This window comes from Chenopodium album, chromosome 15 (genome assembly GCF_948465745.1).
Source record: "Chenopodium album chromosome 15, dcCheAlbu1.1, whole genome shotgun sequence".
NCBI classification, from domain to species: Eukaryota; Viridiplantae; Streptophyta; class Magnoliopsida; order Caryophyllales; family Amaranthaceae; genus Chenopodium; species Chenopodium album.
Genome location: NC_137848.1, coordinates 12,469,807 through 12,483,829, shown reverse-complemented (window position 1 = coordinate 12,483,829; position 14,023 = coordinate 12,469,807). Strand labels below are relative to the sequence as shown.

Sequence of the window (14,023 nt, the reverse complement as noted above, 5' to 3'; positions counted from 1 at the left end):
GGGAAAACGCAAATGTAATTAGTTTCTTGTGGGTAGAGTTGTTGATATATCTTCTTTTTTTTTATTTTTATTTTTAAGACAAAGAGAACTCAAAACAAAACAATTAAAACTGAAAATAAAGTAACTTGCGACGACGAGCAACACCGGCTAACTTATGAGCAACTGAGACTTGTGCACGCGAAACCTTCTGCATATGGCACACCTCTAGAGAAGAAATAATACCCTGAATTTCCTGAAAGATCCATAAAACTGCAATTTCAACAGAACAATGGCCCCTAAGAACTCTAGGAATAGAACTACAGTATGTAATAATCCGCAATCGAGAGAAGCCCCGGTGAACAGCATGTCGAAGACCTAACAAACAAGCCATCAACTCGGAATGAAAAGCAGACCTAGTGATACAAGCCTGGGCTCCGCCACCCATATCTTGGGAAGTACCAATAGCTGTAAACACCCAACCGGTACCAGAACTAAAATCCCCTAGATCCCAAGCCCCATCAAAGGCTAAACAAACGTTACAGAGATTAGACTCGGTTCCTTTTAAACAAAAATATGTTTGACGAATCATAAAACCCGGGGGTACCCCAGAACTTGCAGAAGAAAGAAAATCCTGCGCAGCTGTACTCCGACCCAACCAGTTGTTAGCCAAAGTAAACACAAGTTGTGGAGAGTAAACCTCTGAACGGAATCGCAGATTATTTCTCGTAACCCAAAGAGCCCAAAACAAACTAAACACACAATCCACGCGATGCCAATCTTTAAAGGAAAAAAACCTAGAAAGTAGATCCACAAACCAAACCTGAAAAGGACCAACTAAAGAAGAAACCACACAACCACCCCAAGGCCAATCTTTCCAAACAGAACAAGCAAAGGAATGGTCACGGAAAAGGTGAGAAACTGTCTCCTGAGACTGATGACAGAAACCACAACTAGGATCAATGGGCATCCCTTTCCTATAAAGCAAACTCGCCGTTGGCAAAGCGTCATGCAAAATTTTCCATCCAAATAATTTCCACCGTGGAAGAAGAGGGGAACCCCAAAAATTTTTCCACCATATAGGAGGTGGAAATAAATGAGCCTGCACTGAAGGGTTCAACTTACTAACAAGAAGAGCATAAGCAGATTTTGTTGTGAAACCACCATCTCGAGTGAATTTCCAATACACAAAATCATCCATCTGTTGTCTTGGCCTTTCCATACCAAGAATACGTCTAGCAGTGGACATAGGAAAAAGCCGATGAATTTTAGCAGTGTCCCACAATGTGAATGTGGTCTAAGGAGATCAACAACATGAGTCGGAACTTCCCGCTCAGTGACCGTAGATTTAAAGCAAACCTGAGTACCGGGAACCCAACAATCGTCCAAGATACTCACTTGTAAACCAGAACCCACCTTCCAGGTTATACCCTGACGCACAACCTTACCCCCCTCCTCTAGGCTCCGACAACCCCATGAAGCTCGAGAGATCAAACCTGCACCTTTCATCGAGAGCAAAGAAGGGTATTTTGCCCGAAACACCCTAAAAACCAAAAGTTGAGGATGATGATGAAGACGCCAAAATTGCTTTGCAAGAAAAGCGGAATTACAACTTGCCAAGTGCCGAAGCCCCAAACCACCTAAACCTTTAGGCATATGAAGAAAAACAGATGAGGAAAGGGCCATCCCCCTAGAAGTGTCACTCGATCTCCACCAGAACCGAGTAAGTAACCGATCTATCCTATTACAGATAGAAGAAGGAATCTTAAACACTGAAAGGATGTGATTAAAGGAAGCCACCAAAATCAAATTTATAACCACCAATTTAGCAGCTACCAATAATCGAAGGGATGCAAAAGTGGATAAGCGTTGAACCAATTTGTCTACCAATGGCTGAAAATGCCTGCACTTCCCCCGACCTATATCAACCGGAATTCCCAAATAACAACCCAACGAACTATTAGCTTGCATGCGCAAAGAAGCAGACAAATAGTCCTTGTAATCAGCTGGAGTATTAGCACTGAACTTTACAAAAGATTTTTGAAGGTTTACCATTTGACTAGACATCGAGCAGAATTCACTGATTAATTTAATAACCGATTGCAAGCCATAGGAGAAACACGGAAAAATAGAAGTGCGTCATCGACAAAAAATAGATGTGAAATAGAAGGCGCCCTACGAGACACTCACAAACCCTGGATGAGACCATTAGTTTCTGCACGACGGATCATAAGCGAAAAAAATCTCCATACAGAGCACAAATAAATAAGGAGATAAAGGATCTCCTTGTCTAAGGCCACACCGAGGACGAAGAACCCTAGTAGGATCACCATTAACCAGAATCTGATACGAAATTATAGAGGCACATTGTTGGATAATATGAACCCAGTATGGAGGAAAGCTAAATTCCTGAAGAACCTTCCACAAGAAATCCCAATTGACCCTGTCATAAGCTTTATTCATATCCAATTTCAGGGCAACAGAACACAACTTTGAAGTAGACGCATTCATGTACGACAGAAGCTCATGTGCAAGAAGACTATTATCCGCCATCAGACGTCCCGGAACTAAGGCATTCTAATAATAAGAGACAATCGAAGGTAAAACCTTCCTGAGGCGATTATGTAATCCCCCATATTTTTAATTTAATCATAATTTATTTATATAAATTTCTTACAATTATATTTATGGCAATTTCATTAAATAAATTATTTTATGAAAAGATTTAAGTAAACTAATGTGTTTTACTAATTTACAAACAATTCTAACATTATAGCCCAAAACCCAAATATTACTCCTAATCTAATTAGGAAACCCAAAGCCCAAATAAAACCCTCAAAAACCCTCACTTTCCTCCTCCTTCTCACGTAAAAAAAAAAAAAAAAAAAAAAAAAAAAAAAAAAGAGAAAAGCTTTCATATTTTCTTTCTCCTCTTCCTACTGATTTCACGAGAAGAAGAAAAAAAAAACACTGCTGCTACAGTTCCTTCCGCCGCCCAGCACCGCCGGACCACCGCTGCCGCCCTGCTGCCACCGCCGCGCCGCCCAGCAGCCCTGCAATTCGCCTCCTCCCTTCTCTTTCCCCTTATTTCTCTTCCTCTTATTCCTTGTTATTTTAATTAAAGCTTCAATTTTTATTGGTTTTCAATTATAAAATTATTGTTATTAGGCTTTGATATTATGTATAAATTACAAAAGATTATAAATTTATGGGTTTTGTATGTTTAAATTATTATGTTAATTTTCAGATTTGGTTGTGTATGAATTTAGGGTATTAAAGTGTTGATTTTTCATGTTTTAAGGCTTAGTAACATACTAAACAAGTTACTTAATTATTCTATATTTAAAGTATGTCAAAGTATGATTATTTTGATTGTATATAAATTTTCAGATTTATTAAAGTTTCGATTTTTATGGACTATTAGTGTAAATTTCATGTTTTTATGCTTCTTAACCTATAAAATAATTATTGTGGGTATTTTGTGATTGAAAAAGCTTTGAACTTTATATTCTAACCTTAATAATAATTTTCAGATTTTATACCTTTTATTTTGAAGCCTCTAATTGCATTGAATTGATATATTCTTGGGTTTTTAACACACTAATTTGCTATATAAATACTATTTCAAATAATTATGCTTATGGGATTATTTTATATGCTTAAAACAAATTTTCAGATTTATTTAACCACTTTAAAGTTGCTGTAATTTGGTATAAAACACTATATTTTCATGATTTTAACACATAAACTTGTAGTTGGGATGTTGCACTACTAGTTTTGGCTAATGGGAGTAATTTAAAGGCTTTATTTTAATGGTTTGAGAGGTTTTAAAATGCTTTAGTATTGCTGTAATTTTAATTGCTTTGGTATTGATTTATTTCTCATTATTTGGTTTAGGAGAGGACTTTGTAGAAGGCGATTTCTAGTTTCTAAAGTGGCCAATCGAATTGTTTACTCAATGTACGTACAAGTTACAAAACTTGCTTTTAGGTGCATGTTTAAGGACGGATCGAGAACTTAGTATCATGTCTAGGGATGACTGGGTTAAATTGTTTGGTTATACATTGTGAATTTCCTTTGACATGCACTATTCCTTATTGCAATTATTGGTTATGTTCTAATTATGCAAGGTGCGCTTAGAGGCAAAGGTATGTGATTGGTGAAATGACTTAATTATTACTCATTCATGATTTAATGAAATAGGATGAGTAAAGGAATGATTCATGTCTTATGAGACAAGGTTAAGAGTTTTGGGTGCCTTATGCACTCAAGGTGTTTATACACCGAGGTAGTAAAGGAATAAATAATGAATGTTGTTTTGTCACTAATAAATCAAGAATTGAAATCGGAAACTTGCCTTGCTTGATTTAATTGTGTTTGAAATGTTTGTATTGTTATGCATATGAGTCATCACCAAGTTTAAATCTGTAAATCACGTAAAGTGCAAGATGGATGAGCAATAAAACTCTAGATTTGTGCACGTCTGGAGTAATGACAATCAGGGGTTGGGGTACATGGGGTATTAGCCGTGTACTTTTCTCGAGGCCGTCTGATCTACGAGTCTCTTATTTCAAATATTTTTCTTAAAAACTAGGAGTTAGGTGAGATCTCATACTAACTACGGTCACGGAGTCGCGCCCGTGGTCGTTGGATGTTTATTGATGTTTCCAAAAGGAGGCATGGGGTTTTCTTTATTGATGTTCCAAATGGGACATGGGTTGGACAACCTTGTCTATTGCTAAATCCAATGAATAAATTGAAATGAGTTAGCTACTATTAACTAGTGAAGTCTTAATAAATTGGATAATCGAGTCGTGTATTGAGTTTGTTATTTAATGACGCGTATGATTGATTATTAGTAGCATGTTAAGTATTTCCTTAATTTACTTTGCAGCTTGTATGCACTCAGCTTTGCTGATTGCGTGCTTTTGTGTGTGTCCTTCTTTGGTCATGGCCTTCGCCTTTCAATGACCCTGTGACGATCCAATTTTTACACTTGTAATATTGGGGAGCAGAATAACCGTAGGTTCTTACACATGCAGCATTCATCAGGGATGTGGGATCTTGAGTGGAGAGTTGGTTGCTTGCATTTCATTTCCTTTGCAAGTTTGATTTTATTTAAACTCCATTTTATTTGACACTATTTCTTTTGGTTTAAGTTTGTTTAAACATGGAATTTAATCACTTATATTTCTTTTGGGTTTTGAATAAGGGCCTTAATGGTTCCAACTTGTAATACTTATTTTGATTTAAATACTTTGTTTTGAGGTTTATTTAAAACTGTTTTGGTTTTCCGCTGCTAATTTCTGAAATAGCCTTAACGTTTGAACACGTGGCGGTAACATACCAGTAATTCTCTTGAATTTGTTCAGGTTATTTACAGGTTTCTCGCAGGTTTTTAAGAGAGAATTATTGGGGTGTTACAAAGTGGTATCATAGCTTAGGTTAGATTTAATTACCACTAAAGCCAATTAGCTTAATATGTCTTAGGCGCCTAACTAACTAACATTGAAGATTTAAGTTCAAAGGCTAAAGTGATTTTTCGAAACTTAGTATGTTTGAAACGTTTTATCTAAAATGATTTTGAAGTTTATTTTGTCTACTTGGTGAGCTTTGGGTAGACTTAAGAAGGGAATGCATGCATATTTCATACATATCTTTACATTTTATTGTCACATGAAGTGTCATTTTTCTTATTTATTTAACATGTAGTAATTAATGTCTTAATTGATGTGTTTTATGATGTGCTTGTGTTATGCTTTTGTATGTTCATTGCGTTGGGATGACGTAGAAAGGAGAAGAGTGACTCAGTAAGCACGTCTGGAAGCACGAATAATGGTATTAGGAACAACCCCGTTGTTGTGTCTGAGGATGAGAATGATGCGCGAAGTGAAGATACCTTAGAGAGGTTTGAAAAGACTATGACGCCAGCTAATCCTGATGAAGAAGACTACCAGTATATACATGAGTTTAAGACTGCGAAGAATAAAAAGCATAAGATTAAAACCTATACAAGAATGTTCCATGACTATACTCTTATTGAATTTCCAGATGAGAATAACCTTGAATGGCTACAACCACCACTGGAAGATCCAAATGCGGGAAAGAGAGCTACTAGGAATCCTAATCCGCTTCACAAGTATATAACTATTGAAGACTCAGATGATGAGAAGGATCCCGATTTTGATGTTAATAACTATGATGAAAAGAAAGATAGGAACAACAATGTGATACCTTGAGATTTATTTTTTTTAGGGTAGAGTTAGCATGAATAAGGCAACTTGCCATTAATAATGGTTATTAGAACTTCATTATAGTATGCTTTAGATGATTGATTTAAATAAATAGCTAGAGCTATAGAGTTATTATTCTTTGGGATTCATACTTTTATTTAAGTTATAATCAAGTCATTATTTTATATTAGAAGTTTCATTTTACTAATATTTGTGAGCCAAGGAAAGTTAAAGTTTGTGAAATAAAGATTTTAAGATATTTCCTTTGGTTATGATTAAGCTAGTAAGAGTGACGTGGTATGGGGATTATTTTCTTAACTTTACTTTATTTTGCACGTGAATTGTGTTTACAGTTGTATGATTCTACTTGGGACAAAGGGGTGTAAGCAAATTCCCTTTTTAAACCAATATATGTGATATGTATTATGATGATTCTGTGAATATAAGAGAATGGTATTTGAACTAGAGTATGATGTCCCTATATTTTCAGGCGTAAAAGTACCATGACCAATAACGCCGCCCTTGCTGAGGCCATCCGAATGTTGGCAGAGAATCTGAACCAAAACCGAGGGGATCAACTCGACCCCCAGGCAGAAATGTTCAAGAAGCTAGCACAAGTAAGACCCCCCAGTGTTCAAGGGAGGTGCTGACCCCATCTTCTTAGAGAACTGGATACGCGAGTTTGACAAATTGTTCGTGGCACTGAATTGCCCTAATAATCTAAAGGTGGATCATGCAGCCATGTATCTTAAGGACGAAGCTGACATATGGTGGAGAGATAACTCTGATCTAGTGAAAGCCAAGCCTAACTTTGGGTGGGAGGTATTCAAAACCGCTTTAAGAGACAAATTCTACCCTCCTTTCCTAAAGAAACAAAAAGCTCAGGAGTTCATAAACCTGGAAATGGGGCAGATGACAATCTCCGAGTATTACAATAAGTTTATGGCCCTTGCTAGGTTTGCCCCTGAGGTAGTACCCACTGAGGAACTGAAGGCTCAGAGATTTGAGCAAGGGTTAACTAACCAACTGCAAAAAGACCTAGCGGAGAAGGTATTTAAAACTCTAGACAAGGTATATGAGAGAGCTGCCCACATGTACCACCTAAATTCTAAGAGTGTAGGAGAGACTGCCAAGGCCGGGGAGAAAAGAAAGGACTTTGGGAGACCCGAGCACCAAAGTAGCTATAAGAGGCTAGAATTGGGAACTCGTTTGATAGAGGTGACCAAACCGTTAGTAACTCTTCTAATGCTAACAATGGAGAGAGAACCTACCTAAACCGAAGAGAACAAAAGGCGGGAATGCCTCTCTCCCAAGGCATCCCATTTTAATTTAGCTCGTTGTTTCCAATATAGAAAAGCCATCTGCGTCTGATCAATAATCGTCTTCTTATCAAAAATGAAATTCCGCCTTGCCTCAACTGTTGCTAAATTATGAGCCAGATCTGTCCCCGACTTGTCTAAATTCCTCCAACCTATGCCCCACCTCTTGCGATGATTAATACACCAAGCCAATAGACTCATTTGCAAAAGGACCAATTTCCTGAATACTGAATACATTTTTGAACCAGAGGAGTTTACACACCATTTTGAAAAAATAAGAGCTGACACTTCCGGAATTTCCAAACACCAATTATCAATTCTGTATGGCCGCTTCCTGCAAGATAATGTCATCGATTCCCTCAAAATAATAGCTGCATGATCTAACAGCAGAATTGGCTGGTGAAGAACCGAAGCATCTGGATGACCCTCAAGCCATGCTTAGGTTGCAAATGCCTTGTCTAGTCTTTCAAAGGTGGGATTCCCAAGTTGACCATTAGTCCAAGTAAATGAGGGCCCTGAGAAAGGTATATCCACTAACCCTGAATCAATTTTCCAGTCAATAAAATCAAGGTGGCCCGGAATAAGATCTGAGCCCCCCCCCCCCCATTTTGTCTGCAACATACTCAACTTGATTAAAATCCCCCAAGAGAACAACATTGGGAACGTCCCGAAGTAAGGTAGATATTTCCAACCATACTGAATGGCGTAAAGAAACATGAGGCGAACCATACACAAATATGATATATGTTATCTCCTTTCCCGGAATATGGACTTGACAAAAGATAACATGTGACGAAATAGTGATCGGGACGACTCTCACAGGGGCAAACCAAAAAATTAACAGACCCCCACTAAGGCCTATGGCATCAACACCATAAGAACCATCAAAAGCTAACGACGCCAACTTTTGTGCAGCAACATTAACAGACACTAGAGTTTCAACAAGAAACATAATATCAACACCAAAATTGCGGACTAGAGATGAGATATAAGGAACTTTAGGGGAGTCCGCATTTCTAAGACCCCTACAGTTCCATGCTGCCACATTCATGGATACTTTTGTGGCTCATACCGGGCATCCACCAAACCCTCAGAACTAGATACTCCAAAATTATCTATGCAACCCAAATCATCAGAAACTCTGTGTTTTTTTAAAAGGCTTGAACCACGAAAAAAAAACTTGACGGTCATCTGCAGTAGCTACCGGGGAAGGCATAGACATGTGGATCGAATAAGAACGTTCATAGGGACAAACATCCTTAACCCAAGACCCTCTTCTATCTCCTTTCTTGATTAACTTTAAATTTAGAGAGTTTTGATATTTTGCTTTCCCACTTCCAGAATGACTTGACTTTGAAAATGAACTTATCTCCAACAATTCAATAGACATAACCGGCGAGCAATCCATCGACACTGGTCCTTTCGAAACGTTTCCAGCTGATACATTCACATCCAACTCCATTTGGGAAGTCAAAGAAAGAGCAAAGACTCCCAATGAGGAATTCGCCACATGCCCCGATTCCAGTATACTATCAGTCAAAAAAGACGCCAAAGAAGGATTCGGTGATGCCAGAATAGTTGACTGGTTGAAAGCCATGGATGTTGATGTCGTTGATCCATTTGATGTCCTACCTTCATACGAGTCCGATGCATAAGAAGACTTTGCAATTTCACAAGCTTGACTATGTCTCGTATAATTGTCCTTAGGCCATGTACTTTAAACACAGTAGAAGGCTGAATCTGAGACCCAACAAAGTGGTTCGGCCCAAAATAAAGTAACCCATTATGATCTACATTGGGCTCAGGCCCACTTAAAAAAGGACCAGTAGAATGAGATTGCAGACTTGAAATTGATAACGTTGATCCCCTAGATGGATATTCATTAGCTCTGGCTTCTATCTGATCAAGATGATGAAATTGATGAGATGCGCACATCGCTCCACGTGTCACATCAGAAAATTAGGGCTTAGTTTGGTGCTGATCCTGAGGAGGTGCTACTGAATTTTCTTGCCATGTGCCATGATAATATGCACTATGATAAAAAGACAAGGGATGGTTTCCACGTGCCAAAGTGTCATTATTTCCACCCTTTAATCCACCTGATGGAAGATGTCCTGGCGAAATTTGACTTTGGTGAATTGAAGGAATTGAACTTTCATGATGTTCAGCAATCTTAAATTCCCTATTCGCAGGGTGGGGATCACCTAGATGTTCAGAAGGGTTGTTATTGTTGCGATACCCAAAATATATTGACGTAGTCCAATTAGCCGGATTTGGTTTAATAACCCGAATCGCATTTGTATATAATGGAACATTAGATGGACCAAATAAAACACGCGCGTCGCTATCGTGTCGTTTACGAAGACGATGTTCTTGATGGTAGGTAATAAAATCCTCAGAGTTTGAACACTTCGTCTGACCATGTCCAACAAAACCACATGTTTTGCAAAAACGAAAAATACCTTCATATTTAAATCGAACCCACGTGGTTCGATTATCATAGGTATGAAAATAACAACCAGCAATTAAGGGAAAAGAAACCAATAACTTAACACGAGGATTAGGAATAGGAAACTAACCCTGAAGTTCTTCCACCATAGAAATATCACCAACATGGGCCACAACCGAAGCTGCTACTAAAGGGGTGGAATAACGAATCGGAAGTCCATCAACCGTTACCCACATATCTACTAGATTCAAGTTCATATTACGAGGGACCGAGTATTCCGGAATCCGTTGTAGAACCATTAAACTACCCTTGAAATGAACCCATCCTCAAAAAGCAAGGTCATCAGCGTCTTCAGCATTACCACAACAGAAAAATGAAGTCTGACCCATAAGATTGAACTGTCACTGAGTCTCGGAGACGCCAAAACCTAGAAACTAAGCGTTGAACAAGACTAAGAGAAAATTTCCTTTCATCCCAAAATCTACCAATTACACAGTTCTCCCATTCTAAAGAGCTTAGTTCATAGGTGGGGGGGGATCCAACTTTACCTCTTATACAGGGATAGACATCGGTATTAGGAAAAACAAATTCACTCATGATGATTGAGAAAGGAAAACAATTGAAAACTAAAATAACAGAGTAGAACAGAGCTTGAAACAGACTAGATATTGTAGTACTAAAACAAGAACTAAAAGAGAGTGATTCTCTCACTAGACTTTCTCTCTCCAGAGAGTTTTTTTTTTTTTTTTTTTTTTTTTTTTTTAGAGATTGTGTCTGGCATATTGTAAATGGGTTCCTGAAGAATCCTAAATGTTGCAAGAGCAGTTAAAACCTTCCCTAATTCAAGAGGTATACCCATGATCATACATGTCCCAAAAGTAATAACCATCACAAATGTTGGAGCACCCCAGAAAACAAAAACTGTTGCAGCTGAAATACTAAAAAATTCTTCAACCAAACATTTTCACTATTTCTTAGGTCAACAATCTTAGACAAGAATTTCATTTCCCATGCTTGAAGCTTCAGAATTCTCATGTTCTTCAAAATCTCAGATGTCGCCTTCATTTTCTTATCCTTGGCTTCCATTAGCTTTGCCTGATACTTCTCAAGCAAAGTTGACAAAGGATAATTGGCCAACACAGTGAAAATGGTTCTAGAAAATGCAGCAAGTGATGCCAACCCTAGACTTTTATACAACAGCAACAAGGCCAATGCAACTTTCAATATGACCATTCATGGATCATGCATATACCAACTAAAATCATCAATTCTCTCTGAATCCACAGTCATGAAATTGATCATCTCCCCACTTATATGACCTTGCTTCGATAGAATAGAGAGAGTCAATGCCTTATTATAGATACTCTCTATAAGCACATCTTTCATCCTAATCCCAACTACTTGAAGCCTAAAGAACCAATGCCTTTGACATAGGCATTCCACAAGCTTCGCAAAGAAGAATGCAGAAACTAGTACATAGCCTTGGTTTTTGTATTATCTTCTCCCATTAAGGTACTAATATAGGTATCAATGAGGTAAGGACCAACAAAAGACGCTATTGTTTTGATGAGGCAAAGGAAAGCCGTCAATACGATATCAACCCATGATGTTAAGATCAAAGATTTCACAAGCCTCATACTTGTCACCTTCTTATCATTACCTTCTCTAAGAGACTCCATACAATTTCTAAAAATCATATGGGATTCACTAACATCATCTTTACCCGAAAGAGACGGAACATCCTCAAAGTACAAAGTTTTATTATAACCTTTGGAGATTAATGAGCCTACCCAAGTAAAAGTTATGTTACTAAACAACCCAGCATTGGCATTCAATGTCATAACAAACTTAGCTTCATTATCAAGAAAAATAGTGTTAAGTAATTGGTGTGTTAAAATAGTAAATAGGTGGTACGAATTTTCATTGTTTGATGTGATGATTGCATTGTTTAGCAAAACTTTGATTTAACTTTTACAACGTAGAAGCTTGGCCAAATACCATCAAACCGATTAAAGCAACATCCGTGATAGCAATAACTAATTTGTGATGAGGATTAGCTCCATTAGTAACCAACATGAACCTTAAAGAATACGCATCAGTCTCGATTCAATCTTCGATATTACCAAGCTCCTTGGCAATTGACAAACCTGATTATTGATACCACATTTTATCATCTTATATTAATCAATAATTAACACCAAATTAATCTTAAACACTAAGGATGAGTGTGGGATTTTAATGAGTAAGAACCCAATCAATGATCAAGTGGAAGTAGAACTTTGGCTCTATTGAAGATATCTCATGTCTCTTGAAATCAATAATCAAATGCACTCTATGCTAATACCCACGCACCACCTTTATTTTCTCGTCCAATCCAAAGATTTATGGTAAACTTCACATGCCATATAAGAAGATAAAGAAAGGTATGAAATACCCTAGGTTTTTCTTTTGCATGTTTAAGTAGTACAAAAGAGCTAGCATCAATCACCTAAAATTAAGCATCCACGATGGAAATGATCAACCCCCCTACATGTACTTGTTAGAAGGTCATGATATTTATATCCCCCTTTCCCCGGACTTGTTTGCAGGTCATGATATTTATATTTATATCTCCCCGGTTAATTAATTACTTGTGTAAGGGTGATTAAGAGAATAAAGCTTGCCCCCCCCCCCCATAATTGTAATTGGGTTTTCTACCTTGTCAAAATATAAGTAATTAAATAACTACCAACATGTACTGAATAAGTATTATTCGAATATTCATAACATAAATCTATTATATGTGTTCGTCTTTCCATATGTCACTATATCTGGCCTAAAGGTAAAAATTTCCTTAAACTCCTTCCAAAAAAAAATTTACTAGTAAAGACCAATTATTACCTATCCTAGACAGAACGTCCTTTAAATATTCTTTCGATTTAATATTCTTATTGTTTTCTTCAAAATATTAATATGAATGAAGATATATTGGACCATAATTTCCAAACAGGCAAGCCTTATACTATCATTCGTCGGCTTAGATACCTTCCAAAGTCGAAGTTATTCCTATTAAAACATTCTTATAAAAGTTTAGCAGCAAAGTCACAACTGCAGAATAGATGTAAAGATCTAACATGTTTGAACTAGACTTTACTTTGGCAGCTGAGTTTGGTGAAAATTTATATTGATTCTTTCAATCTCGTAAGTATATGTTACAAGAGGAAACATTTTAGAACATCCAACTTACTTGGACGATTGAGGAAATTTGCAACAAAGGATGTCCTTTTCATTTATGTAATATTAGCAAAGTTTAAAGGATAGTTTGTAATTGTTTTATTTTGTTTATTAGTTTTCTTGATGTAAAAAAAAATATAAAATAAAATAAAATCGTATATCTTAATAAAAAAAAAGGGAAATTCTCTTTGGTGAACTCCAATTTTATAAAATTCTCTATGGTGAACAAAGTTTTATAAAATTATCTTTGGTACTCATAAACTTTCTATAATTATTACTTATGACATTAATTATTATATTTTATTAAAAATTTAACTTCGGTTAGGTTTTTTTATTTTTTTAACAATAACATTTAACTATAGTTAGGTTTTTAATTATTTTTTAATAATTTAATAATTATACTAAAATAAAAATAAAAAAATCAACCACCCCTTCCCCCACCCACTGCCAGCCCCCCCTCCCCCTGCCGACGACCGGCGCCCCTACCTAACCCCCGGCACCGACGACCATACTTCTCTACCTTTCCCCCAGTTTTCCGACCCCTCAAACCCTTTCAACCCATTCAAAATACAAACCTAAAACCACTCCAAAATCCGAAACCCTAGAAAACGGATAGAACAGATTTTAAGGAGGTTTTGGGTTTTTGAAAGGTTTCGAGTGGGTGATTAGGGTTTTGGGTGTTCGAAAAATACGGTAAGGGTAGTTTTGGGAAGAGGATGGGGCGAATTTTGGGGCGGTTTGCGGTGGAGGTGGGTGTCGAGTTGGGGAGAAATGGGGAAGGGGTGGGCGGGCATCGAAAATGGGGAATAGGAAAGGTCGTCGGCCAAGGGTGG

General features: G+C 37.3%; 1 protein-coding gene across 1 annotated transcript; it reads right to left on the bottom strand.

Annotated features, from left to right (window-relative positions):
* Positions 1-103: 103 nt before the first annotated feature.
* On the bottom strand, positions 104-2,529 carry LOC145580833 (uncharacterized). Its single transcript, XM_081637923.1, has 3 exons — positions 2,229-2,529; positions 1,336-1,982; positions 104-1,273 (listed from the first exon to the last, which is right to left on the bottom strand). Exons 1-3 carry the CDS (start codon positions 2,527-2,529, stop codon positions 104-106), a joined length of 2,118 nt encoding a protein of 705 aa, XP_081494049.1.
* Between the last annotated feature and the right edge of the window lie 11,494 nt (positions 2,530-14,023).